This window comes from Danio rerio, chromosome 5, assembly GCF_049306965.1.
Source record: "Danio rerio strain Tuebingen ecotype United States chromosome 5, GRCz12tu, whole genome shotgun sequence".
NCBI classification, from domain to species: domain Eukaryota; kingdom Metazoa; phylum Chordata; class Actinopteri; order Cypriniformes; family Danionidae; genus Danio; species Danio rerio.
The window spans coordinates 30,376,260-30,404,221 of NC_133180.1; the positions used below are offsets into that span (position 1 = coordinate 30,376,260).

Consider the following 27,962-nt stretch of genomic DNA (forward strand, 5'->3'; position numbering starts at 1 on the left):
GAATGTAAAAGAGAGATTTGTGAGGGGTGTCCTTATATATATGCTATAATCAATATAATCATGCAGTCACTTATCCCAGTTTTATTTTTAACATCAATAAAACTGAATAAAATAGAACAATAAATCTCAAAAGGAGATGATTCATATGATTGCTCAAATTAATAACAATTTATTAACTATATAATAAGCTGTTATTAAATTGATACCATTCATGCTTTCAATGATTGAATCATCCTTTCCGATTGATTGTAAACTCTAAATCGGAACAAATTAAAAGCGGTTAACATCATTTATTGTGACATTAAAAGATGAACAGTCGAGGAAGAGGCCTGATACACATGTAATAATTACAGCTCTGTTAATCCACCGTGTAAGTGCCTTGACCCAGAATCCCTCTCCTGCTAACAGACTCAGAGCAGTGGGCGTTCATGGCTTTTTTCCGGGCTTCAGGATCTCGAAAGGTGTCCAGAGCCGCTCCCACCTGCAGAATACGAAAACATAGAGTCCGATAAATCTTACTCTGATATCTAGGATGTAGAAAGATAGCATACAAAAGACCACAGTCTCATATGATCTGCTAAAACGCTGTATAAATGCAGACGAAGGCCAATTGTAACTCAACTCTGAACACTAAAAAAAGGTATGAATGACAGAGAAAAGTAACATGGATGGCACTGTTGGAAGACGGTAGACATTCTGTTTTGATACACGAAAGTGCAGTCAGAATAGCTGAACATTAAAAAAAAGGGAGCTTTGTAAAAACGCAGCATGCTTTGCCCCTTTCTGTAGCATTTTAACTGGTAGTTTAAGATGTATACTGACAGCTATTAAATAATAGAGCTCGCACAGCACATTTAATTTAAACAATGGCTCAAAACAGCAGATTCATCCCAAAATTCAGCGTTTTCTATCTTCCAAAGGTTAGTTTATAGCATGTTTCCCAACACTCGGAAACTTTAGTCGTGTCACATCATGTTTTAAATATATTTCCTTGTTTTTCCTTTTCCTCCTCTAAAAAAACAATCTGTTGCCTCCCACAAACACTTTTGACACCTCCAAACCTTTTTGAATTAAATAGGAGGAACACACGTCCTCGGGAAGGGTGGAATGAAAGAGATGTAAGGGAAGGTGACAATACAAACAAACAAACAACAGGAATGAAGAAAATGAGTGTAGAATGAAGAAGAGAGTCAAGGATGCAAATGTCGAAGCTGGTGCTATCAGGACAGCTACTTGACAGGCTGTAATGAGCGGAGGTAAATCTTTTATAAGGTTAACGCTCCTCTCTCTCTCCATCAGCTGTCATACAAGAGAGAATTTAGCGCAGGCGTGCAACCAAAATAACACTCTCCCTCCCTCATTAGAGCCGACTGAGGGTGGACGACAGGACAGGCAGCCACAGGGTGCGTGTGTGTGTGTGTGTGCGAGGGTGGGGAGGGGGTTGTAATTTGCAGAGGAAATCCAGACAGGGAGGAAAAAGAGGATGGAGGGGGAGTGCGTGGAAAGAGTTAAAGGGAAAACATAGCATTGTGGGATATAAAAGTGAGAGTCCAACATAATGTGCATGTTTCGTGATTGAGCAGTGTAAATATATTTAAAAAAAGACCAATATAATGCTGTTCTGTGTGTGGGTGTGTGCTCGTTTTGCGTTACTGTATTTGTGTTAGAAGAAAAAAGTGAAAATAAATAGTCACTGCATCATAAAATGTACGTTTTTAAACTGTTGATTTACTTTATTATTTGTTTGTTAGAAGTGACTTCTTAAAGCTATTAAGTGTTAAAGGTTTTGTTCTAATTTGTTGCTTTACACTTTTTATTTAAAGAGATAGTTCATCCAAAACTGAAAATTCAGTTCAAAATTCAACACAAAATCTGTTGTTTTTCCTACTGTTTAGGTCAATGGTTAATTCAAAATATCTTCCTTTGTGTTCAGGAGAAAAGAGAAACTCGAACAGGATTGGATTCATTTAAGGGTGAGTAAATTACAATTTTTGAGTGAACTATCCCTTATAGTATTAAATAGTTTCCTGTTGTAGTTGTCCCACCAGTTATTAGTTTCCATTATGAAACTAACACACACCAGTTTCTGTTCTGTTCATTACCCCTTCAGTGCGTCCCTCATAGGCTGTATCAGAAATCACCCTCTTACTAAATAGTACACTGTTTGAGTAAGCAGCTCTTTGTAGTATTGTCTGAAACAATAGTGGACATTCTGAAAGTTATTAGAAATGAGTGATTAAAACTATTAGGTTTAGAAATGTGTTGAATAAATCTCTCCATTAAACAGAAATTGGAGTAAAAAGTGGCAGGGGGGCTATTAATTCTGACTTCAACTGTCGATGAACATTAAGTATTATTCATTCAGGTTGGTCAGATTTTTCTTTAGTATGCAGATTGACTTACATTTTATGTTTGTGACGCTGTATGTACTTTACATGTGTGTTGTATTATTTTTATTTGTTGATTTTTTTATTTATGTAAGCCTAAACAAGGACGAGGGATGCAAATTCGCTTCATGCTGTATGCCCTGTACTGTACGTAGCATTAGTCTTTGTATAATAATGTCAAGTACATTGTCCCAGTTAAATAAACAAACATAAAAAAACTATGTTAAACTATGCTGTACTACACTGTAGTAAGACACAAGAAAACAGGATTGCTGGAGATACGTAATTATCATGTTCTGTTTTTAGCTAGTTTAACTGTCTTTGGTCCATGTTGCATTCATATTTCATATTTTCATATTTTTCAACTTTCCAGTGATCTTGATCTACAGTTTAAGTCAGAATTATTAGCCCCCCTGTTTATTTTTTTTCCCCAATTTTTGTAACACGGAGAGCAGATTTTTCCAGCAAATTTCTATTCATAATAGTTAAATAACTCATCTCTAATAATAACGGATTTATTTTATCTTTGTCATGATGACTGTAAATAATATTTTGAGGAGATATTTTTCAAGACTTTTATACAGCTTAAAGTGACATTTAAAGGCTTAACTAGGTTAATTAGGTTAATTCGGCAGGTTATGTCAGTTAGGCAAGTTATTGTATAACGATGGTTTGTTCTGTAGATTATCGAGAAAAATATATAGCTTAAAGGGGATAATAATATTGACCTTAAAATGGTGTTTAAGAAATTAAAAACTGCTTTTAGTCTAGCCGAAATAAAACAAATAAGACTTTCTCCAGAAGAAAAAATATTATCAGACATACTGTGAAAATTATAATACTGCTCTGTTAAACATCATATGGGAAATATTTAAAAAAGAAAAACAATTCAAAGAGGGCCTGATAATTCTGACTTCAACTGTATATACTTGATTCACACCATGATTTATTCATATTACACTAGAGTTTGCTTTAATCCACATAAATCTTCCAACTGTGAACAGACACATTAAAAAGAACAAATTTATGGAAGATATTTTTAATGAGTCATACACTAATTATAATGGCTTCTTCCTATGACTGTTATTGTGTTTAACTAACACAAGCACACACTCAAGTGATGTGAAATCTAGGGCCAGACAGAATCAGCGGACGTTATTTGCTATTTCTGCTGAGAATTTTAGTAAAAATCTGCAGAATTATTTTGGGAGTTTCATAACTAAAACCTTAATATATGAAATAAAAAATAAAATCTTTTAAACTTTTATTTAACGTTTAAAATGCAAATCCCATTAGATTCACTTGATTTGGTAAATAAAGGAAGTTTGTCATATAATATATCTAGTAAAACTGCATTGTACATAAATCAGATGAACATTTTCACATTAGTCAATAATATTACTGAAATTAATTTTAAAAAATTGAATAAATATAGGTTTACACACATTTACTCAAGTAAATAAACAGAATTATTGATGGGCTAAAAATCTGCGCGCGCAGATTCCGGGTGGGCCTAATGATATCTAATGCAACCACATACTGTCAAAAACACAAATCTTTCATGACTGGTTTTAACTCCTAATGTGGCTAGTTAACACACTCAATGCGTTTTTTCAACACATCCCATAATTTCTAAAATATCAGCCTCTACCAAATGGTTGATATGTTGGTTTATGGTAAAAAAAATACTGGACTTAATCCATATACTATGAAAAATTGAAAATATGAAGTGAAAGACTTCATAAGACTTATTTTTTGCATTATGGTGATTTTTAGTAGTGGTCTACCCTGTGTAAATCAACACTGTGGCTAGTGCATTTGTTTTGGGGTGATCCGTCAGTGTTTGTGAAGGTGTGTTGGATGTGGAAGGGCCATCATTAGCTCAGCGAGAGTCTTGATTCCTTCATAATTGGAAGCATTGGGGATTGTCAATAGAGGATTTCCATGCTCCGCTGTCAGGTAGAGCTGTCAGGCTGCTAGTCTGCTTGTCAACGCAAAAGACCAATAAAAACAAAAGCACTTTTGATTTACCTGGTGCTTTGCGTTAAGGCTAGTAGAGGGACCAAAAACTGAAGGGGCTAGTGTGTGTGTGTGTGTGTGTGTGTGTGTGTGTGTGTGTGTGTGTGTGTGTGTGTGTGTGTGTGTGTGTGTGTGTGTGTGTGTGTGTGTCTGTGAACAATCGTAAGAGCTTGAGGCAGATATTGTTGCTTTCAGCATACATTTTTCACACTGTCACAACACACACACACTCTCTCTCTGTCTTTGTCACACTGACTACTGTAAAGACACAGTACTGTAGCCTTATTCTTCCAGTGTGATTATTCTAAACTACTAAATGAATATAAATCTTAACAAATAATGCATGAAATTATAATATATTGTTCTACATATGGCTGAATTGTGTACCGTGTAGTTTACTAATTAATTGAATGGAGAATACAGAAGTGAAAGTCTTGGTGGTTTTCACCTTCTGGAATCGAGGCAGTTTCCACGTGGACGGAGCCTCAGGCAAGGGCTGACTCTTTCGGAGCAGGGTTGTTCTTGTGTCCTGTATACGACCGAGCTGAGCCTGTGAAGGCGAGAGTCAGATGCAGTAGATGCTTATGGCTTTATTGCATTAGGCAGTAAAGGTTAATACAGGGAGTCGTACTGTGATCTCGTCTACAGACCTTCTTATGCTGATGGGCCTGGAGGACTCTGTCTCTGACCTGCTGCTCTTCCAGCCATCTTTGAGCATACTTGTACTCGATGAGCTCTGAGATTGGAGTGGATGGCCTGAAACGGAACAAAGCAGTTTCTGTTAGGCTCTGCGCAACTTGGAGGAAGTGATTTTTACTCTGTTAATGTTAAAAAATCACCCTTACAGAAAAATTGGAACATATTTGAAACACGTGTAAAACTTTTTAAAGAATTTTTTACGGGATGCTCATGTGATCATGTTAACAAACATCCATGTGTTGAACCACATCTTTCGACAATTAACTTGCTTCTTATGCCTCATTAGCTATGCTTTCATCCAAAAATGCGCACTAACTTTATGCGCAAAACTGGATTTTTCTAAGATGATACTTTGGTTTTATTCTAATTGGGTTCCAATAAACCCAAATAGCAAAGAGAAATAAAAAAATGCATGTAAAAAACAGCTTGGGCCTTAAGAGGAAATGTAATAAATAATATAAATAATTATTGTGGTTAATCAGCTATACTAATAGAGAAGACTCCAGATCTGTTTTTACATTACTGTGGTGGTTGGGTTTAGGGTTGGGGTAGGCATTAATAAAATACAAATAATGAGTAATTTTGTAAATAATATAAGTAATTTTCATAAACTTCTGGCCGCAACATATCTGATCTAGCAACATCCAATTTCAGCAGCAAGCAATCGGAGTACATAAGTCCACCGCTTCAGAGGATTCCAGAGAACACAGTCCTGTAACTTTGGTTCTGCCTACAGTTGTTCCCATGGGTTTGATTATTGTGATCGCCAGATTTCCAAATATTTATGATGTTTTCTTACATGGACAACATTTAAAACGCCACTGATGAGTTAATGATGTGCATTATATATATATATATATATATATATATATATATATATATATATATATATATATATATATATATTTTTTTTTTTTTTTTTTTAACACCATATTGGCCATTGTTAATGCACACACTACACTTGGAACAGAAAACATTGGGAAACAAGGCCATTTTTGACAGTTTTTTTGCCACACTAAAATGTTCTTAGAGCTTCATATGATTGCAGCTGAACCACTGAAGCAAGATGGAATGTATTGACAATGTTTTGTCTCTCAGTTGTAAGAGCAAATAACATGACTTGATCATTTAAAAAAGTGGAAGAAGGTAGATTTTTCTGATGAATCATCTGTAGAACTGCATACCAATCATCACAAATACAGCAGAAGACCAACTGGAACCTGCATGGACCTAAGATTCTCACGGAAATCAGTCAAGTTTGGTAAAGGAAAAATCATGGTTTGGGATAACATTCAGTTTGAGGGCATGCGAGAGATCTGCAGAGTGGATGGCAACATCAAGAGCCTGAGGTATCAAGACATTTGTGCTGCCCATTACATTACAAACCACAGGAGAGGGCAAATTCTTCAGCAGGATAGCGCTCCTTCTCATACTTCAGCCTCCACATCAAAGTTCCTGAAAGCAAAGAAGGTCAAGGTGCTCCAGGATTGGCCAGCCCAGTCACCAAACATGAACATTATTATGCTTTCTGGGGTCAGATGAAGGAGGAGGCATTGAAGATCATGGGAGTCAGACAAGATATTAATTCTTTTTCCACTGCACCATGACTTTATATTCTAGACTGTACATTATTTCTGTCAAGTGACACGACTTTTGTCTAAGTAAAGTCAACCTTTCTGTCCTATTTAAATCATTGCAAATCAAGACATGATCATATTTTAGATTAGTAAAATAAGCATAATCTAGAGGCCTTTGCCTTTCATATTAGCCACTTCTGATACCAAATGATCAACTAGAAGTCAAGTTATTATTTGTTGTTCCTAAAACTTGGACAGGCGACAAGACTTTTGTCAGGTAGTGTAGACTTGTGAATGAAAGTCTTAGGAAATTGGAATAAAATGAGAATGAGTAAATTAATTACAGAAATATACATTTTGGGTGAATGACTCCTTTAACTTTAGTTCATAATAAAACATAATAAACAGTCGGCACAAACAACCTTATTAGTTCTTTTCATTGAGGAGAAAACCCATGTTGTGACAAGCCACTTCACAACATGGGAGGAAAAAAAGACTATTGCAACATCCATTTCATGGCGACTTTAAATATATGCTGGAACGAGCCTTCCAAACCACAATTATCCCAACATAAGGTGTGGTTCTGGCACTTGCAGAGGAAAGCTGAGCATTTCCCTTTCACTGGCATTAGATGCTGGACTGCCAGGCGTGACGCTGTGAAAACAACATTCTTCTATCTCAAACAGACACCTCTAGATGTAACAGTCTTGCAGCGGTGTGTGCTGTTTTTAATGTGTGCGTATGGGGATGGTGACATTTTGTGCAAGGATCCGAGCACACCCTCATTAGGGCTGACCATGGCATTGGCAAACAGCATTTGATGGATAGAGTGCAGGGCCAAACAAGTCCCTGTGGACCCCTGATCTTACCTCTCATTGCTCCAGACCTCCTTCCTCCTGACTGGCTCTTGAAACACACTCTCACCCAACACTTCTCACACTGGATGTATCAACATCAAGCGTATGTGTGTGTGAGAGTGAAAGTGTGGGCACAAAGCTGTGTTTTCGGTTAAATAATTCAGCTCCATTTCAACAGTATCAAGGCCCAGAAGGACCAGAACAAAAAAGCAAGCATGTGGAAGGCAGAAGGAAGGAGTGAAGGGAGCTTGTGGCGCTGCGGACGGCTGTAATAAACCTATGCCCGTGTCATTTCTCAGTGGACACACAGAGCCATAGATGAATGCTTCCCTCTTTCCTTCACTGTTTCTTACACATTCCTGCACCTCTCTCACTTTCCTTTTGCATCACCCAAATCACTTTTTTTAAACTGATCAAAACAGCCTGCCTCATATTCCCACTCAAAAATGTCCTGAGAGAGGGTCCTGCTCATAGACGTATTTATACATCTACGAGAGTGAGAATGATAGGAAAAGTGAAGAGGACACATTATAAATATGATGAAATATTCATTTGAGAGATATAATACTTACTCTAGAGTCCTATATGACTTGCTGAAAGGTTGACAAGTGAGTTATTGCCATATTAGGGTTTGTGTAGCCTAACATCAATACACTGAAAGTTGAATGTTACATTTTAAAAGTAAATTTAGCCATGGATAAATTGTAGACAATATGTGTCTTGTCTGCTAGGTCATATATTGCAGAGGGAATATCATTATTCTTTTCCCCAAAATAATTTCAAAAGACCCCAAATAATAAATAGGAAGAATTATATAAAAAAAAATTATTATATTATTTATATTATATTTTATTTTATATTATATTTTTTCTTCTTCCTATTATTATTATTATTATTAATATTAATATTAATGTTATTAACAATTACAAAAATATTTATATTTTATTATTATATATTTTATATAAAAATTATTAGTATATTTTTATTTTATAATATTTATAAGTATTACTATTATTTTTATATAATTCTTTTTTCAATTATTATTATTATTAATAACAATTATAAAAATATTTTTTATTATATTATTATATATTTTATAGTCAAATTTTTATTATTATTACATTTTAAATTCATATTATTTATAATTATAACTATTATGTTATTTTTATTATAATTAATAATAATAATAATAATACCACTAATAATAATAATATTTATCATTATTGCTTTTATTATTATTATTCAAAAACTATAAGATTATTACTATTATTGGTATTATTATTGTTATTATTATTATAAAAAATAGTAGATTATTATATATTGTATATTCTAATTTTTTGTTATTATATTTTTGTTTATTTTTGTTATTTATAATGATAACTATTATATTATGATGATGATGATGATGATTATTATTATTATTATTATTAATAATAATAATAATGATTATTATTATTGTTGTTTATTTTATTAATATTTTATTAAAACAACTATAAGATTATTACTGTTGTTATTATTATTAATAACAATTATTTTAAAAAATATTATATTGTTATATATTTTATATAAAAAAATATATTATTGTTATAGTTTATATTATTTATGATTATAACAATAATATTATTATTATTCCTCTCATGATTGTTTTATTATTAATATTGTTGTTATTATTATTATTATTATTATTAACAAAAAGTAAGATTAATTATTACATAAATACAATTCTTTATATATATATATAATGAATTGTCATTTTTCCTATGCTCTTGAATATGAACAAACTATTTTGGTTTTAAAAGATAACACTTTTTGGCTGACAAATATTTATTTTTCTGCAGTATCAAGTGTTGAACGTTCAGCTGTGTTTGGGAGTGTATATAAGGGTGGAAGACGTAAACAGAGAAAGAAACCAAGACTGGGGCTTGAGAAAGTAAGTTTCATTAAAGTAACAGATGTCTAAACAGATGACAATTTTTTTTTATTATGCTTTTAAATAACGTCGTAATAACGTCAAAAAGGTCTGGTAATAGTTTCAATTGAAAACCATGTACATCATTGCATTTACTAAAAATTATTGTCTGCATCTGATTACTATCAGCAAAAGCAAACACACTGAACACACAGCTCAGAGCAAGCCCAAACTCACCTGTTAGAGACGAAGAATGAATCGTCAGGTGATAAGCGTGGTGGTGCAGACCTGCGAAAGCCCTCTCTGGTCAGCGGTTTGCGGCGTATGTCATGAGTAGCGCGGTACTGGTGAAGCTCTTTAGCAGTAACCAAGCCTGACTTTACCCCTTCTCTGTTGAGGGCAATAAAATCCCTCTCAGCTGCTCGGTGTGTGGTAGACATAGTGTGAGTGTGCCAGTTGGAGATGGCTGAAAAAGACACATCAAGAGATATAATAAAATACTAATAATACACAGAATTTCGTTGATGAGAAGGATAACTGCACAGTCTTTTATTAGTAGTGTTTTGGTTTTGTTTAATACATTTTTATTTTAGATAGATTTTTATGAGTCTACCAAAAAAAAAAATTAGATCACAGTCCAAAAATTTGTACACCCAAATTAATATGTTGGTGGAAAATATTAAATAACATTTTAATAAACAGGATGGATCAAGGGATGCATACAAATATAAAATTTGGTTTAAATTTTGTAGTTTGTAATTTTTTTGTTTCAATACCTCATTTGAGCATACTACGTTCATAACTTTTACAGTCAATGGTTTTGCTTTAACACCCCTCTGCCAGTGAGAGTGGATGAGCTCAAGCGTATCAAACGAGAAGCTTCTTGAAGGGGGCGGGGCATGCCAGATACTAGAGAGCATTTCATTGGTCCAGATTTGATGAGAAAATGAAGTATGAGATGATGTGAAAAAAAATTGTTGCTCCATTTAGGCGGAAGTGTCAAACTACAAGCTTTACATGTTCTTATATTTTCTAAACGCAAATTTTTTCACAGTTTTAAAGCATGTGTGCTAATAGATAACTCAAAAACCAACAATGCTGATACTAACATCTTAAATACTTTATTTTTATTTCATAGGACCTTTAAATTGATATTGAGATTTTAAATAAATGACTTCCTCTTCTTCTGAACACTTAATGTTAGCAGTATTCCAACTTTCCGATACAGCCATAGACGGATCAGCAAGCCATTCAAGGCAGAGGCAACAGCTTTTAATGGCTTTGTTGACTGGCAGCGCTAAATAGCAGTAGGCACAGGCTTTCGGCGGGGTTCTTGTTGACATGTTCAAAAACTGAGCAGAGATCAGTTTCCTGCAATATTACTTCCATTAGGATTTGTGATGACTAAGCTTAGATAAGCATGACAGGGTAAACTCGGCCTACAACTGCATCCAGAGTTCATGGGACTGCATAAGGGCTTGACACTTGCAGTCACAGCCTGTCGTCCGTTTTGGAAAAGCATAATTAAAGAGTGAGACAGGAGCCGGTGCCGAAGCCAGGCGCAGTTTAGCATGCTAACAGGAGCGCACTGACAGAGCGCCTGAGGGGACACTTACTGAAGAAAACACACTGTGACATCATCTTGTGACAGGGCTTGAGGGGGAGTGGGTGTGGTGTCTCATAAACAAAAGGCTTTGAGTTTGAGTGGAGACTGAGATTTATAATGATCTGGTAATGATGCTTTCCATGTATAGCCCAGTTTTTAAGGCAAATCTAGTACTGCTCTTGTGTCACTTTTACATAGTTGTTTTGACACTTACCTTCTTGTACTCCTCCATCCTGTACTGTGGTCGCTGTCCCGAAAACAAACTCAGGTCCTGGATAGGACAATCCTCTCGACTTTGACTTTCCAAGAGTTGGCTGTATATAAAACACATAGTGCTGAGATGAAGCACTCTTTACTTATGATATGATCAATAGTCATGATAACATATGTTTATAGCCCATACCGGTCAACATTGGGATGTGAAAATTAGAGATGAATATTCGATTACTTTCCTAACTGTTTATGCTCATTTAAGACAAAATTAGTAGTGTTCAAAAGAAAACCCACCAAGATTGACGTTTAGATGTTATTATTGTTATTAATATGATTATTATGTCTGTTCGAACACGCACATAAAACCCAGAGTGTCCACTTTTGCTCCTCTTCAAATCGCATGTTCAAAGTCTGTTTGGGCATCTATTTATCACTATGGAGCGCATCTGACAGTCACGTACATATTCGTGAACTGGCTGTTTTGAGAGTTGCATAAAAGGGGCGACGGCGCCTGAAATGAAAAGGAAGGGAATCCCGCTGGTTTTATATTTATTTCAAAATGTTTTATGCCTAAATAAAATGAAAGCACAGAACAGAATAACACTTAAGAGCAAGGGGTGTCCCCTGGTGGCTCGGCGGTATGGTTGTGTAGGATCGGCTCTTAAATGTTTATTGCCACCCTTCATAGAAAGATTTAAAATATGGAAGAAATAGGGGAAAATACCTTCACTGGGATTATAGGGAGATAGAATTGTAAAATACATGAGAATCCCAGGAAAAACGGGAGGGTTGACAGGTATGTTGTAATCTGTGTGAACTGCAAGTTGCAGAGACACCAATTTCAGTATGTTGATGTACTTCCAACTGAAACGGAATATTGGCTAGGGGGCGTGGTTTTCTTTTTACACATCATTCCTTCATAGCAAACTAACGGTAAAGGGGGGCGGGGTTAAGAATATTTTGGCTGAAGCTGTCAAATTGATGTCAACTTAGAAACGCAGAAGCAAATAGTTTCCAAAAAAGTACAATTATTACCAAAACAAACAGTTTTCTCAGTGGAAATTCTTGCACAGATTAATTGAACATTAAACAATGTGCACTAGCAAAATAAACATTGTAAATTCTGATTCCACACAGACCTTAGTGCTTTTACTTACTGATGTAACATTTTTTTTTAAATTGATTTGTTGTGTATATAAGTCAGGTTAATGTAATGGAGGTGTAAATGGCTTGTAAAGTTGAATTGATTTAACTTGATTCAGCTACTCATTTTCAGTTTACAGCTATGAAGTCACTTTTTCAGCAGAATTTGGTTCTGGAAGTGTTTTCCCATTCAGTCTTTCCACGGTGATTTAAAAGTAAAGTCTTTGTTAAAGCATTATAAACCATGAACCGAACCAATCAATTCACCAAGGAGAATTGAAGCCTAAGGAGAATATGGAGAATAGCCTAAGCCTATTTTTTAAATCACAAAAATTTATGAAAATCGGACAAAAAGACACAAAACTGTATACTTTAATGACTAGAATTAATAATCTAATGAAAGTATTTAAAAGTATAACAATTCCAGAAAGGAAATTAAAATGAAATAATAAAAAATTAATCAATGTTCAATATAATATTAAAACTGTTAGTTTAAAGGTGTTAGTTCTTTTTGTAGAAACATTTCCAGAATCTGCACGTATACACATATTTAAGTATTTTAAGAGGCTGATTTCATTGTGAGCTCTTTGCTGATGGAAGTTTGTGGAAATTATGTACAGCAATATGTGAATGTATTTTCCTGCAGAAATTCTGGTATTAAACACAAAAGTAGAATTAATGTGAACAGATGAGTTCCACAAATAATTTACAATCAATTTACTACCTCAGAATTCATAGTTTGTCTTTAAAGGATGAACAGTTATTGTTAAAAACGAATTTCCCTATGGAGAAAATTAGTTGACTTTTTGAACCTGTTGCAGTTGATCACAAAAATATAAACCTCATTTAATTTATAATAATAAATTAATTAATAATTAAAAAAGCTTTTCCTTGAGGCCATCTATGAACAGTTAAAATTTCCACATCTATCCTATCTCAATATATGAACATTTGCTTTTCATGAGAATGATGTACATACATTTTGTTTAACTTTTGTGGTCCAGTTGTATGTTGTTTAACTGTATTATCTTTTATTTATTTATTTGTCCATGTACTGGAGATTTTATCAAGAGCATAAATAAATATGTCATAAATATCACCCATAAACTAATACTTACTTCCAGAACTGTTTATCGAAGTTGATATTTAGTCGTTGGTTTTTCATAGCATCTAATTTTAACAAGGTGTGTCATTAGCCCAACGCTTCACCCCCAACCTGGAGAACCAGGACATACACATACATACTCTAGACAGTTTAGCTTACCCAATTCACCTATAGCGCATGACTTGTGGGAGAACCGGAGGAAACCCACACAAACATAGATAAAACATGTAAACTTGACACAGAAATGCCAACTGACCCAGCCAGGACTCGAACTAGCGATCTTCTTCCTGTGTGGCGACAGCACTACCCACTGCGCCACCCCACTCAAACTCATACTAAATGTAAATTAATTAGTTAATTTTTAAATACATTTTAACAATTCCATTTTCTATGGAATCTATGCCAGGGGCAGCTTTTGTGTAGATTTTCTGACAGCCAACAGTCGATCTGTTTTTTTTTTTCTGTGAACCTCTAAACTGTCAATCAAACTGTCAATCAGTCTCAATTACATCACCACAATAAAGGCGCTGTTAAACCGAAGCATTTAACGCAGCGAGACAAAGCGCCCATCACAAAGTCAAAGTTTTATGAACCTCTCGAGTGGCAGCTGATTTCTTGATTGACAGGCAGTTTTCGACCCACACCTTCAAATTGGAACACACCAAAGCATCTGATTGTGTCTAATAATAAAATCACAATTATGCACAAGCTTATTAGCATAAAACATGCCACAAAAGACATCCAAATGACTGCAGTATCTGGCAGCTCAATAAGAATCGAATTCCCATTGAACGTTGATGCGAGTGATCTTGTAGGCTGATTTCTTCAGTCAGGACTCGCTAGCACTATGTAGTCCAGTTAGTTCACGCAGAGTATGATATACGTCTCCAGAGTCATAACTGTAAGATGATTGACAGCTGAAGAGTTGAAAAAGGCAACACTTATCCTATCCTTGTATGAATGTGTGTGTGTGTATTTACCCCCATCATCATCAACTCAGAGACGATCTCTCATGGGGGCAAAAGAAAAGCCCACTATTTTTCTGTGCTAAACAGCTCAAAGCCTTGTTTTAAGAGCAGCTTAGCTTGGAAAATGGCGTAAAATTGAGAATCAAACCACGGCAAAGGTGACAACCGGATGTATCAAAAGTGATCTGTGGAATATGGTGCCTGAGCGCTCCACAAGCACGTATCTTTGATCTGTGATGGAACATGAGGGAGGTGTGCTCATGTGTCACTCACAGAGTTACATTCATGTCGGCGCTTCCCCTCACGCTGCCGTATGTGATTTTTTTGGAAGGAGAAAAGACTCGGCGTGGTGAGTCTGTCATCATCTCTGGAGATCGCTGTTGTGTTTGCCGTGATCTAAAGACTTAATTCTTGGTTAAAAACCCTCAATCCTTCATTATTCGGGGCTTTGAATAGTCTACATTGAAAAATGGATTTGAAAGATATTTGTCACTGGACCCCCACCAATCACGCCGGGCAAGTAAAGCTCTCAGAAATGCGAATGGCACTGCCAAACGCTGCTGTTTTTCAAGGCGAATGCCTAAGTACGGCCAAATTGAGATAACCTAAATCTTCCTTGGCCTTTCTAACTCGCAGACACCCAACCTCTAGTTAACATATCTGCTGAAACATATCAAAGCGCCAAGCTTTTGAGTAAGTGCCACCAGGCTTCTCGGCCAGCCCTTTAATCCCCTTCGCAATTTTAATCTGCAGATTGTTTTGAGGAGATCACTTAGAGACGCCTGAAGGAACGTGTTAACCGCTGGCGTAAAACGGCTAATCAGACCCCTCAAAACATTATTGGGCCTTTCATTCGCAATGAAAGAGCTGAAAGAGAAGGGGACAACAGAAAAGGCAAGTCGGGCGAAGGATTATGTTAAGCAAAAGCTCCTTTTAAATTGTCATTTACTGGTGATCTGTCTCTATATTGTGTTTTCATTAACCAGGCACGGACCCGCTGAATGAAGCAGAGGCCAGCATGAGAATAGTGCTGCTTCAGGAGAGGCTAGAACAGGGTCAGCAGGAGCAGATTATTCGCACAGGCTAAAAGAGCACATAATCATCTCTCGCTAAGGAGAGCCATTCAGACCCCCGTGCTTTAATTTTCACCGTCCTTTTGTGCCTCTCTTGCTCGTGTGTGCTTTTAGGATTTGCCCTGAGCTGCCGAGATTAGCTTCTAGCGCTGACCCTGAGAGTCTATCGCCGCACTGTTCAGTCCTGTCACTGCTTCTGTTTGAACACTTGCACAAGTTTCTCTTTCTCAGATGTTGTCTCTCTAAGCGAACACCATGTGGTATTTGTCTTATTTTTTCTGCCCAAATCTCACCCAGACATCATTCCCGACAGATAGATTTGCACACATTTCAGAGAAGAAGCTTCTGGATGAAACTGCTCCGCACCTCCTGTCCAAGACCTACTAGGTTTCCCTGCGGAACTGGTTTAATCTTGTCAGGCAGCGGCATGAAGAGTTATGAGCCAGGCATGATCAACTCATCTTTTCGGCGCTGACAGACAGCTTCGCCACGAGTTCCTCCGTCAGACTTACAAATAAAAGTGGCCATGATGATGATTAGAGGATAACGGCGGTAATGCGTGCCGAACTGTCTCCACTAATTATTATCGAACTCCTCCAGCTCGGTTCAGCGCCATCTGGTGCCTGATTACAGGACAGCAGGCACACTGGCTTACGATTAATCTCTTCATCTCAACTAAGCTAAATAGAGGGAACGAATGGCGGAGAGAACGTGAAAGTTGGAGGAAAGAATCTGTATCTTTGTCGCAGCGTGATCCGTTACAATTCACAAAAAGAGAATTCATATTCTGTTCTAAAGACACCGAGAAGGTCTATAATCTAATAATTTTCCGCCTTGAGAATTTGTTGACAATTTGGCAAATATCTAAGCCAGCTCCAAAAAAAACAAATATTTATTAGTAAGAACTGGGTCAAAAATGCCAAACTAGAGAAAGAGGAATCATAAGCCTAACTTTCACATCAGATCACAGCTTTTCTCTTCTCTAGCTAAATCCGTCAACTCCGAATTAATATCAGGCCCAGAATGTCAATGCGCGCATATGTGCAACGCAAACATCCACGCACATTCATCTCATCTCCTCTATAGTCTGGCTGGTTATTAAGATGCTAACTCTCTTTATGTGTGGCAAATCCTGAAGCTTTGGGTATAATTGATGAGGCATTTCCATAAAGAGGGCCAGCTAATTGGGAGCATGTGTCTGGGCAAGCTTCTGCTACCCTTCTTCAATACAGATGAGTGTTATCCTGCCGTTTTAGATGTATGTATGCTGAAGTATGTGTGTGTGGGTGTGTGTTTAATAAAAATAGTCCGCAGCTTGGATCACAAACTGCATTTAAACCAAGCACGTGAATGGGAAGGACAGTAATTGGACTTGCGCACGAGTTCAAGCTGCCTTTAACCTGGGCTAAATTTGTGCATGGACATGAAATGAAAATGAGCTTGTTTCTGGGTTTATAACAATAGTTTTTTGTTCTTATTTATTCATTTACTAACAAAAAAAATTGTAACTGATTCAGAGTTTTCAACAATTTTCTATTACATCTCTTATTAAATAATCCTACTTTTAGCTTTTAAAGATTTACCATTTATTTCATGTGAATAAACTACATTTTAAAAATATATGATAGAAAGTTCCCTATAAAATGAATGATTAATCATGTTTTTTTTATTTCTAGATTATTTTTAAAACTGGATAAAGAATCAAAGCAGCTATTGATAAAGCTTAATAAGTTAAAACAATTTTAACCAGGCTAAGAAGGACAAAGGCTTGCACATAATGTAAGAGAAACATATTTTAAAGTCAAATGGTAGTAGAAAAAGTCAAAGCTCTTAGTAAAAAGATTCAATTATTTCAATCATAGCAAACAGGAGCACACCTGATTCAATTTATAGAAAAGATTGTACTGTATTAGATCGAATAAAGAAAACCCATTGAGTGACCTAAAATATGCACTCACCATTTACTTTATTGAGACACTGCTCGCTGCAGAGCCACTTGAGCTCCAGCGAGGGGGAGCTTGAGCTCTCGCTCTGCCCAAGTGGCTCTGCAGTGAGCACTACTTGACTTTATTAGGTACACCTGTCCAACTGCTCGTTAACGCAAATTTCTAAGCCAATCACATGGTAGCAAATCAAAGCCTTTGCATGTAGACATGCACTGCGTCCGAAATCGCATACTAATCAGTATGCGAGAACTACCCGGATGACCTACTACTTCCGGCGAGATTCTGGAGTGCGCATCCCATGCACACTGCGCTATCCCATGATGCCCTGCGAGAGAATTTATAAATCGGAGTTAAGCAACGCAACTGACACAGATAGGTCACGTGACCATGACAAAATGGCGGATGTAGTACGTCCGAATTCCATTCATACTTCTCACATTCATACTGTATAGAACATACTTTTCTAACGCCCGAGCAGTGGTTTTAAATTCAATTGCAGTGCCTACTAAGTAGTAGGTGGTTTTGGATGCAGCCATGGTCAAGATGATCTGCTGCAGTTCAAACCGAACATCAGAATTTGGGAAGAAAGGTGATTTAAGTGACTTTGAATGTGGTATGGTTGTTGTGTCAGACAGGCTGGTCTGAGTATTTCAGAAACTGCTGATCTACTGGGATTTTAACATAAAACCATCTCTAGGGTTTACAGATAATGGTCAGAAAAAAAGAAAATATCCAGTGAGCGGCAGTTCTGTAGACGCAAATGTCTTGTTGATGCCAGATGTCAGAGGAGAATGGCCAGACTGGTTTAAGCTGATAGAAAGGCAACAGTAACAGTAACTCAAATAACTACTCGTTACAACCGAGGTATGCAGAAGAGCATCTCTGAATGCACAACATGTCAAACCTTGAGGCAGATGGGCTATAGCAGCCAAAGACCACACCGGGTGCCATTCTTGTCAAGACAATAGAAGATTGAAAAAACGTTGCCTGGTCTTATGAGTCTCGATTTCTGAGCGACATTTGGATAGTAGGGTCAGAATTTGGCGTCAACAACATGAAAGCATAGATCCATACCGCTTACCTGAGTATTGTTGCTGTCCATCTCTTTATGACCACAGTGTACCCATCTTCTGATAGCTACTTCCAGCAGGATAACGCGCCATGTCATAAAGCGCGAATCATCTCAGACTGGTTTCTTGAACATGACAATGAGTTTACTACTCAAATGGCCTCCACAGTCACCAGACACAATCCAGTAGAGCACTTTTGGGGTTTGGTGGAAAAAAGGAGATTTGCATCATGGATGTGCAGCCAACAAATCTGCTGCAACTGCGTGATGCTATCATGTCAATATGGAATAAATTTCTGAGGAATATTTCCAGTAGCTTGTTGAATCTATACCACGAAGGTTTAAGGCAGTTCTGAAGGCAAAAGGGGGTGCAACTCGGTACTAGTAAGGTGTACATAATAAAGTGGCCAGTGAGTATATCAAAACAAAAATTGTAAAAGTGTATACACTAAATTTATATGCATAAATTGTGTATTTTCTTTTATCATTATATGTATGATCCCTTCCTTGTGGACCTTTAATGTTCTGAATTACAATTTTATTTTTATTTTATTTAGATTTTTATTGGCTGAGAGGGATTGAAGTAACAAAAATTAGGGTGGTAAAACTGTCTTTTATAATAATAATAAAAGAAAAAATATTTAAAATGAAATAAGACAGCCTTTGTATAACTCAGTGTTGTTGTTGTTGTTGTTGTTGTTGTTGTTCTTATTGTTGTTGTTGTTGTTATTATTATTGTGAGACCAGAGATGAGGTTCTCAAGGTAAATGCGTGCCTTGACTCTAGGGGTCAAACAACACAAAATAAGGTCAAGAATCTTGATGTGACTCTGGAGTCAGATATGAGTTTCAGTAGTCATGTCAAAGCAGTAACTAAATCAGCATGCTATCATCTCAAAAACATTGCAAGAATTAGATGCTTTGTTTCCAGTGAAGACTTAGGGAAACTTGATCATGCTTTTATCAGCAGCAGGGTGGATTACTGTAACAGCCTTCCCAAAAAGACAGTCAGACAGTTGCAACTCATCCAGAATGCTGCGGCCAGGATTCTGACCAAAACCAGAAAATCAGAGCGCATCACACCAATCCTCAGGTCTCTACTCTGGCTCCCAGTTACATTCAGAATAGATTTTAAAGTATTACTACTTGTCTATAAATCACTAAATAGCCTAGGACCTCAATACATCACAGATATGCTCACTGAATACAAAACCAAAAGATCACTCAGATCTTTAGGATCAAATAAACTAAAAGTTCCAGAAGTTCAGTCGAAGCAGGGTTAATCGGCCTTGAGCTATTACGCCCCCTGCTGCAGGAATCAGCTTCCAGAAATGATCAGATGTGCTCCAACATTAGGCTCATTCAAATCAAGACTGAAAACACATCTGTTTAGCTGTGCCTTTAGTGAATGAGCACTGTGTTACGTCCGACAGATCGCACCATTGTGTCTTTCTTTACTTTTTCATGCTTTTAAAACCTTTTTAACACATTTTAATCTGTTTTTATAAATTTTTATTCTTTGTTGTTTTATTTTGCTTTACTTGTTTCTTTTATTCTTGTTCATGTAAAGCACTTTCAACTACCCATGTGTATTAAATGTGCCTTATTATTATTATTATTAATTTATTAATTTTATTTTTAAATCAGTTTAGCAGTTTTACAACAACATTATAAATGATTTTTCAATTTCTTGTAGCATTCTTATGATTCAAATAAATTATAACAGAATCAAATGAATTGTTTTGTGAAAATATTTCAACAATCATTTTTGAAAACATACTGAAAACATATAAACTAGCTTATATTATTCCTTGTTCTCATTCGTCCCCGCTGACAGTGGCCTCAGAGACTCCACCAGTAGTTAGCACTACAACTGCGGGCAAGAATGATATATGCTTTCCACTCTCTTAATCCATAAATGAATGCATGCGGCCCCTGTTATGACAGACTACGTATGCCAAAGGTCTCTTTACATATCTCATTTACATTTGTCTATTATGCAAGCAGTTTACAGTTATGTATTAGGTTCATGGTTATGTATCTGTTTCTCTGTGCATGTGTCTACAGCGGTCCCAGCTGGATCCCATTAATAATAAGGCCCGGTGTTGCAACAGTGACCGTGTGGAAGCTAAAGCACCTTTGCAGGGATGTTACTGAGGGCTGTAAATATGGGCCAAACTGAAGATGCCTGTGAAAGGTGGGTGAAGGTCAAAGTCTGGGCCAGTTCTTTTGCAATTCAAATACATTCCAGGGGCCAATTAAAGTCAGTAGGCAACTGATTTTTTTATCGAATCCCACACTCTAGCATTGCATTTTAAAGCGCCCTGAGCTTTCATACTGCATTTATTTTATTTTTATATACTGAAGTTTAATTCGGGCAAAAAACTGCTTTAGGCCAGACCACATATGCATAATAAATTTGCGCTGCAGGCGAATATCGGCTACAGTACAGATTTGCTTAAGAATGAAGTGCAGATTGCCGTGTGTCTAACATTAGCTACATAGGCTGAATGAAGTGAATGGTAATGAGTGGGAAGAGGGGACTGTGAATGGGGCCCAACCAGCCTGCTGCACAGCAGGGCTCTCTCAGACACCAGAGAACAACAAAAGCCCCAAATCTGCTCCCCTGATCTCTAATTTACTGGTCATCAGGGAATACAGGCATGAAAACAGGATTTATTGGCCATGCCTCATCAAAAAGGAATTAACAAGAGGAGAGGAAAAAAGAGGAGAAGCCTTTCCTCACTATCAACTTTCTGGTCACAAACACAGAAAATGTTCTAATTCAGAAATTTTGTCAGTTTACCCATTCACAAGTTATTACAGACCTATTAGAAATTTGCTCTTCTTCAGTAGGTAAATGAAGATATTTTTAATCTGAGACTTCCTCCTTAATTGAAAGTTCATTCCCTCAAAACTCTGACATAGAGATAAAAAAATCAAAAAGGACTTAGGAGTTTGCTTTATGTAATAAGCAAATTTATGATTAGATTTATGAAGATTTTGAAGCTCAAACTTGCTTCCTTGATGTGCAAAAACCCGTGTGGTTGTTTTCATATCACACCAGAGCTTCAGCAAGAGCCAATGAGGTTTGTTCTCATTTGACTGAGCTTCTGCTTGTGTCCACTGATTAGTGTTTATTTAAAAATTATTTTTGTCCACGCAGTAAAGTGATTATGTCTTTTCAGGGGACCTGAATTAAAGGGATAGTTCACCCAAAAATAAAAACTATCATTATTTACTCACCCTCCACTTTTTTAAAAAGTCCCTTTATTCATCAGGGGTCACCACGGCGGAATGAACCACCAATTTATCCAGCATATATTTTACACAGCGGATACCCTTCCATTGGCAACTTAGTACTAGGAAACACCCATACACTCTCATGTGCTAACACACATAAACTACGATCAATTTAGCTTACCCAATTCACCTATGGCGCATGTCTTTGGACTGTAGGGAAAAGCGGAGCACCAAGGAAACCCACATGAACACGGGGAGAACATGCAAACTCCACACAGAAAAGCCAATGGACCCAGCCAATAGCCATTGACTTCAATAGTATTTTTTTCTATCGATCAGTATTAAACATTTTTTCTAAATATCGTCTTTCGTGTTCAGTGGGGGGAAAAACTCGGTGAAAATAATTGCTTGGAACTACACAAGGGAGAGTAAATGGTGATTACATTTTGGTGAACTATCCCTTTAATTCACACAGATTTATTTTTAATCTTTTATAAACAGTTTCAAGCATCAGAGTTTTGGGTGAACAGACTTTCAATGAAGGGAAGAAATCTCTCAGATTTGATTAAAAATATCTTCATTTGTGTTTAGAAGATGAACAAACATCAAATGGAGATGAGACGACATGAGGATCAGTAAATGATGACAATATTTTCATTTTGAAGTGATTAAAACCTTTCATAATAAATGCTCCCATACATGAGAATAAACATTCAGGTTTCTCATCAGTATTTTTCCGTAAACCGTTCAATTTTCTTCAATTTTTTTTTCTTCGATCAATGAAAAATATTCCATGAACATTAAAGATAATTTAGTGAAACATAGATGCCAATTATGAACTTTGATTTAAGAAAATAGATGCAGCCTAATTCATCTCCTATTCACTTTGAGGCCCATTAGCACATTACTAAGATATATGTCCCTTTTCCCCACGGGACAGCCATACATCAGGCCTGCATAAGCAGAGAAAACTCCTGCGATGATGAACTACTGTGCAGGCCGACGAGAGATCCTCTCAGCACATGGGACTTGCTGCAGTTGGCCTATTTCTTAATGAACGAGCCTTTCGTGGCTCTTCCTTTACACAGCATGCAAGCAAAAGAGAGCCTCTGCTGATTGAGGGTGAACGCTCAAACCTACAGCTCTCACAACTATAGACGCACGAGAGGGAAGAAATAGAGCAACATCAGGCAACGCCACAAGAACAAAAGCTTAAATCCTCACAGATGACTCTGTCATTGTTCCAGCGCATTGCCAAAACCTGTAGCTATGACTGCTCACAATGAAAAAGAATGAGAAATCCTTGATCTCGTGGGACTATGGGAACATGCACGCAGTTCATTATCATAGTCATTTAAATACAGTAATCCTATTTTCTGCATCAGTCAAAAGGGGCATATCAAATAACCCTAGAGAACATTAGAAAGAAAGGAGGGGCGAGAGCAAGCAAAGGTCTGACGAAGGCGTCTTATCCCACCAGGGATGGACAGGATGATTGGATGAGTGTGAAAAGAGAGAAAGGCCATGGGAGCAGAGGAAAAGGAGAAACATTGAGGATTGTGCGGGTTCATTTCATTCTCCTTCTGCTCCACTGGAAGAGTTGATGAAGTTTAAATGAAGCAGAATTAGATGAAAGATACGCTGGATGTACTTAGTTAGAGATTCAAGACTTGTGCTTGGTCTCACAAAGAGGGTTAACTAGGAGAAGGCTTGGGGGGGGGGGGGGGGTACATCTTATAAACACTATTCATCAAATGTCAGTACAGTAACAGTAAGGTTCTGTAAAAACTTTAATATCAAAGAAAGCTTTCAATTATGTCTTTTAGATTACTAAATTGCCCTTGACAAAATAAACTTTTTAAACTCTTTAATTGCATCTTAATTTTACATTTTGCACTAAATTCCTTCTTAAAGCTGATTCCTTATTTTATTAACTGGACAGGATTTGTTAAATATGTACTGAATAACTCACTTTCAACATTAAAAAATACTAAGTCGTATTTTTGGGAACACTTGAGGGTGAGTAAAAATGGAGTCAGTTTTCTCTTCTCTTTAAGCATCAAACTGTGAATATACTAATTGTCTGTGAATCGCACATTCTGGATGAGTATCCTTTTTCACTTAGTTTACTTATTATTGTATTAGCAGTCAGTGTTGAGGAAGACCACACAAGCATGACTGTCGTGGTGAGATTTATTTAGAGACTAACTCTGCCATCTAGTGATCATTCTAGTTTTGGTGCTGTTTTTGTTTGTGTATGTTTCCAAGCAATAAGGTAAATGTTAAAATTCCACTATAGAACATCAGTAATGTTTAAATTAAGGCAAGACAATAATTAAACTGGCAAAAAACAAAAAACAAAAAAAAACAGTTTTTATGCACCTGTCAATTTTGGCTTTTAATTTCTGTCTATTTGCTCTATTTGCTCACTGATGTCTCTGCATTGTGCTCTATCCATCGGGTGACAGTATGTGCATTAAAAAAAAATAATTTAAATAAAACATTCAATTTCCATAAATTTTTTGTATCTTGGCAATAAAACAAACAAACAAAAGGTTACATTTAATTAGAAATTACAGTCTCTAAACCATCCAAATTTATCTTTTTAGATGGGATGGCGAGTTAACGTTAAATCAAAGGTTACCATGGGCCAGTTTTGGTTTGCGGGCCCTAGTTTGGGTTTATTGTCTAATGTAAGGAAAATATTTAGTACAGTGTTTTGCATTTTATCAGGTTGTATCTGTGTTTTGCATATTATCAGCTTTTCATTTCTGTCTATTTGCTCACTGATGTCTCTGCATTGTGTTCTATCCATTGGGTGACAGTATGTGCATTAAAAAATTCATTTAAATGAAACATCCAATTTCCATTACCTTTTGGATCTTGGCAATAAAAAACAAACAAACAAAAGGTTTCATTTAATTAGAAATTACAGTCTCTAAACCGTCCCCATTATTCTTCCTCTCTTTTAAGATGGGATGACGGCGTAAATCAAAGGTTACCATGGGCCAGTTTTGATTCGCAGGCTCTAGTTTGGACATGTCGTCTAATGTGAGGAAAATATTCAGCACAGTGTTTTGCATTTTATCAGGTTGAATCTGTAGATTTCACTCACAATGTTAATAAAGGCTGTTTTCTCATTTACTGAGCCAGAAAGTATCTAAGCAAATAGTGTGCAATTAACGTCTCGTTTTCAAAATTAAACAGCAATTTAGATAAGTTGCAATACAGAAATCTATAAATACAAACAGTCAACTGCTGGGAAAGTATGATTATAACTATTAGCATTTTTTGTTGTTGCCCTATTTACATACACTGTCTTGCCTTAAAAGTAATTATGAGTGTGTTTATATAATTTATAATTAAGTATAAACAACGTTAACATAACAAGTCAAATCCATAAATAAATATCAGTCCTGACCTTAATCAATAGAGGACGATGAAGCATCGAGTCTCTCACCACACCAATACGAGGACTTTCCATCTCTGATTCCTTGACTCCTATAATAAAACAACATTATAGTTTAAAAACGACTTTATGATTTTTTTAAAATAAAAAAACATGAAATATATGTTCTATAACATTTTTCATGTTCATTGTTTTTTTAAAGAATCTCTTCAACCTGTAACGTAGACGACACCTTGAAAAACTCGGTTCACCGACGCTTTCGTGATTAAACAAATCTTGCTGTTTTAAGTTCAAAAGCACTAAAACACGATTTATTAAGAGCAGTTTCGACGATTTACAGGCCGCGAGACGACACGTTCTTTTGCTTGCCTGGCGTTGCCATGGAGATGGGACGCTTCTGCAACAAGTACGGGGATCGATGCAGGAATGTTCATTTGAAATGTATTTGTCAAATATTGGTAGTTGTAGTCGTGAATATACTTAATTTGGGAAATTAAAAACGATTTATGCATAAAACTACAAGCTCTTACGTGTTAATTGGTCGTGGTCGCCTTCCACTACGACAGAGGGCAGCATCGATGCAGAGACTCGTTCCAAAGGCGAGAGAACACAAGAGAATAACCTGAGTTTTTTATTTTTTTAAGTTCCCAGGTTCTGTTGGCTGCAATCTCCGAATTTTCCTTGCCAATCTTAAACCAACTGACATATGTTGTTTTGGTTCCAATTTCCCCAGCCGTGCAGAGAGAATAACCTGAGGTGTTTTCATTCTGTAGTAGATATACAGATGAAGTCAGAATTATTAGCCCTCCTGAATTATTAGCCCCTCTGTTTATTTTTCCCCCAATTTCTGTTTTAGGCAGAGAAGATTTTTTCAACACATTTCTAAACATAATAGTTTTAATAACTCATCTCTAATAACTGATTTATCTATGCTATGATGACAGTAAATAATATTTGACTAGATATTTTTCAAGACACCTACACAGCTTAAAGTGACATTTAAAGGCTTAACTAGGTTAATTAGGTTAACTTGGCAGGTTAGGGTAAGTAGGCAAGTTATTGTATAATGATGGTTTGTTCTATAGACTATTAAAAAAAATTGCCTAAAGGGGCTAATAATTTCAACCTTAAAATGGGTTTTAAAAAATTAAAACCGGTTTTATTCGTTTTTTTAAATATTGCATACAAAATATCGGGTTAACTCATTTATTTTTAAATATGTTGATATTCCGAGTAATTGTATATTTTGTGGTAAGGATGATGAAACTTTAATACATTTATTTTGTATGTGTGCATTTTTTCAGACGTTTTGGTTCGACTTGTACACTATCATTATTTAAACACCCCTCCTACCTTTGCACAATCGTTTATTTTAAAAGAAATTATTTGATATTACCAAGAATCTGCATAAATCTAAAGAATTTATCTTCAACTTTTATTACTTTGTTTTAAAGTTTTTTATACATAAATCAGTCCCTACTTTTTGACATTTTCTGACTGAAGTTGACTCAATGCACACATCTTTCCGTATGTGTACGGATTTTGGGTACTTTATGAAAAACTGTTGTCTATTGACTCTGATTTGAGTTAGATCGCTTTCTTGCAGTGGTCTTAATTTATTTATTTTCATATGCTTTTGTGCAGTTGCAATTTACTTCCTCTTTTCTTTTTTGTTGGTCCTTTTTCTCTTTGCAGTTAATGTAACTTGTATTTTTTCCTCTCTCACAGTATATCTCTCCTTTATTGATCTCCTGATTGTGGTTGTATATTTTGAATCATGAATTTTAAAAAAAGTACAAATCATTTTACAGTCTATGGTGCAAAGGAAGGGCGAGGCAGTGGCGCAGTAGGTAGTGCTGTCGCCTCACAGCAAGAAGGTCGCTTGGTCGCTGGCGTTTCTGTGTGGAATTCGCATGTTCCCCCTGCCTTCGCGTGGGTTTCCTCCGGGTTTCTTCCGTGTCCCCCACAGTCCAAAGACATGTGGTACAGGTGAATTGGGTAGACTAAATTGTCCGTAGTGTATGAGTGTGTGTGTGAATGTGTGTGGATGTTTCCCAGTGGTGGGTTGCGGCTGGAAATTCTCCCGCTGCAAAAAAACTTGCTGGATAAGTTGGCGACCCCGGATTAATAAAGGGACTAAGCCGACAAGAAAATGAAGGAATGAATGGTACAAAGAATACTCTTAGACCAGGGGTGTCCAAAGTTAGTCCAGGAGGCCCGGTGTCCTGCAGATTTTAGCTCCAACTTGCCTCAACACACCTGCAAGAGTGTTTTCTAGAAAGCCTAGAGCTTGATTGATAGGCTATAATCAAGGCAAAATCTAGCTTTATATTTAAACAGTAGAAAACTAGGGACAGTGGTGCAGTGGGTAGTACATTAACCTCATAGCAAAAAGGTCGCTGGTTCGAGCCTTGGCTGGGTCATTTGGCATTTCTGTGAGGAGTTTGAATGTTCTCCCCATGTTCAAGTGGGTTTCCTCCTGGTGCTCTGGTTTCCCCCACAAGTTCAAAGACATGCGGTACAGGTGAATTGGGTTGGCTAAATTGTCCATATGTGTGTGAATGTAAGAGTGTATGGGTGTTTCCCAGTGATGGGTTGAAGCTGGAAGGGCATCCTCGGCGTAACTGTGATTAATAAAGGGATTAAGTCGAAAAGAAAATGAATGAATTAATGAAACACAGGAAAACCTCTGACACAGTCAGAATTCATTTGAAATGTACTAAGTAAAAAAAACAACCTA

At 36.5% G+C, this 27,962-nt stretch overlaps 2 protein-coding genes across 6 annotated transcripts in view; one reads left to right on the forward strand and one right to left on the reverse strand.

The window, feature by feature from the left end:
- si:ch211-215c18.3 overlaps positions 1-27,962 on the forward strand; it is a 42,473-nt gene that overhangs the window by 5,875 nt on the left and 8,636 nt on the right. The window contains exons 2-4 of one of the 2 annotated variants that reach the window (XM_073952217.1): positions 1,934-1,973; positions 20,408-20,533; positions 20,638-20,767. The gene's annotated coding sequence lies outside the window, so the exon portion shown is untranslated. The remainder of the gene's footprint in view (positions 1-1,933; positions 1,974-20,407; positions 20,534-20,637; positions 20,768-27,962) is intronic. The other variant, XM_073952218.1, reaches the window with a different exon arrangement.
- cfap77 (cilia and flagella associated protein 77) lies at positions 178-27,937 on the reverse strand. Of its 4 annotated transcripts, none has more exon segments than NM_001144790.1 (7): positions 178-481; positions 4,855-4,956; positions 5,057-5,162; positions 9,686-9,914; positions 11,269-11,368; positions 25,235-25,316; positions 25,444-25,607. In NM_001144790.1, coding segments are annotated over 6 exon segments (723 nt in total). In that variant the 5' UTR covers positions 25,298-25,316; positions 25,444-25,607; the 3' UTR covers positions 178-358.

What these genes read in the sequence shown, in the direction of transcription:
- cfap77 (XM_073950488.1), bottom strand. Translation starts at nt 25,798, where the DNA reads ATGCTGCCCTCTGTCGTAGTGGAAGGCGACCACGACCAATTAACAC. An exon ending in CGACCACGACCAATTAACAC is followed by an intron (nt 25,315 to 25,752) that starts GTAAGAGCTTGT and finishes GTTTTATTATAG; the next exon opens with GAGTCAAGGAATCAGAGATG. An exon ending in ATCGTCCTCTATTGATTAAG is followed by an intron (nt 11,369 to 25,234) that starts GTCAGGACTGAT and finishes TTTTATATACAG; the next exon opens with CCAACTCTTGGAAAGTCAAA.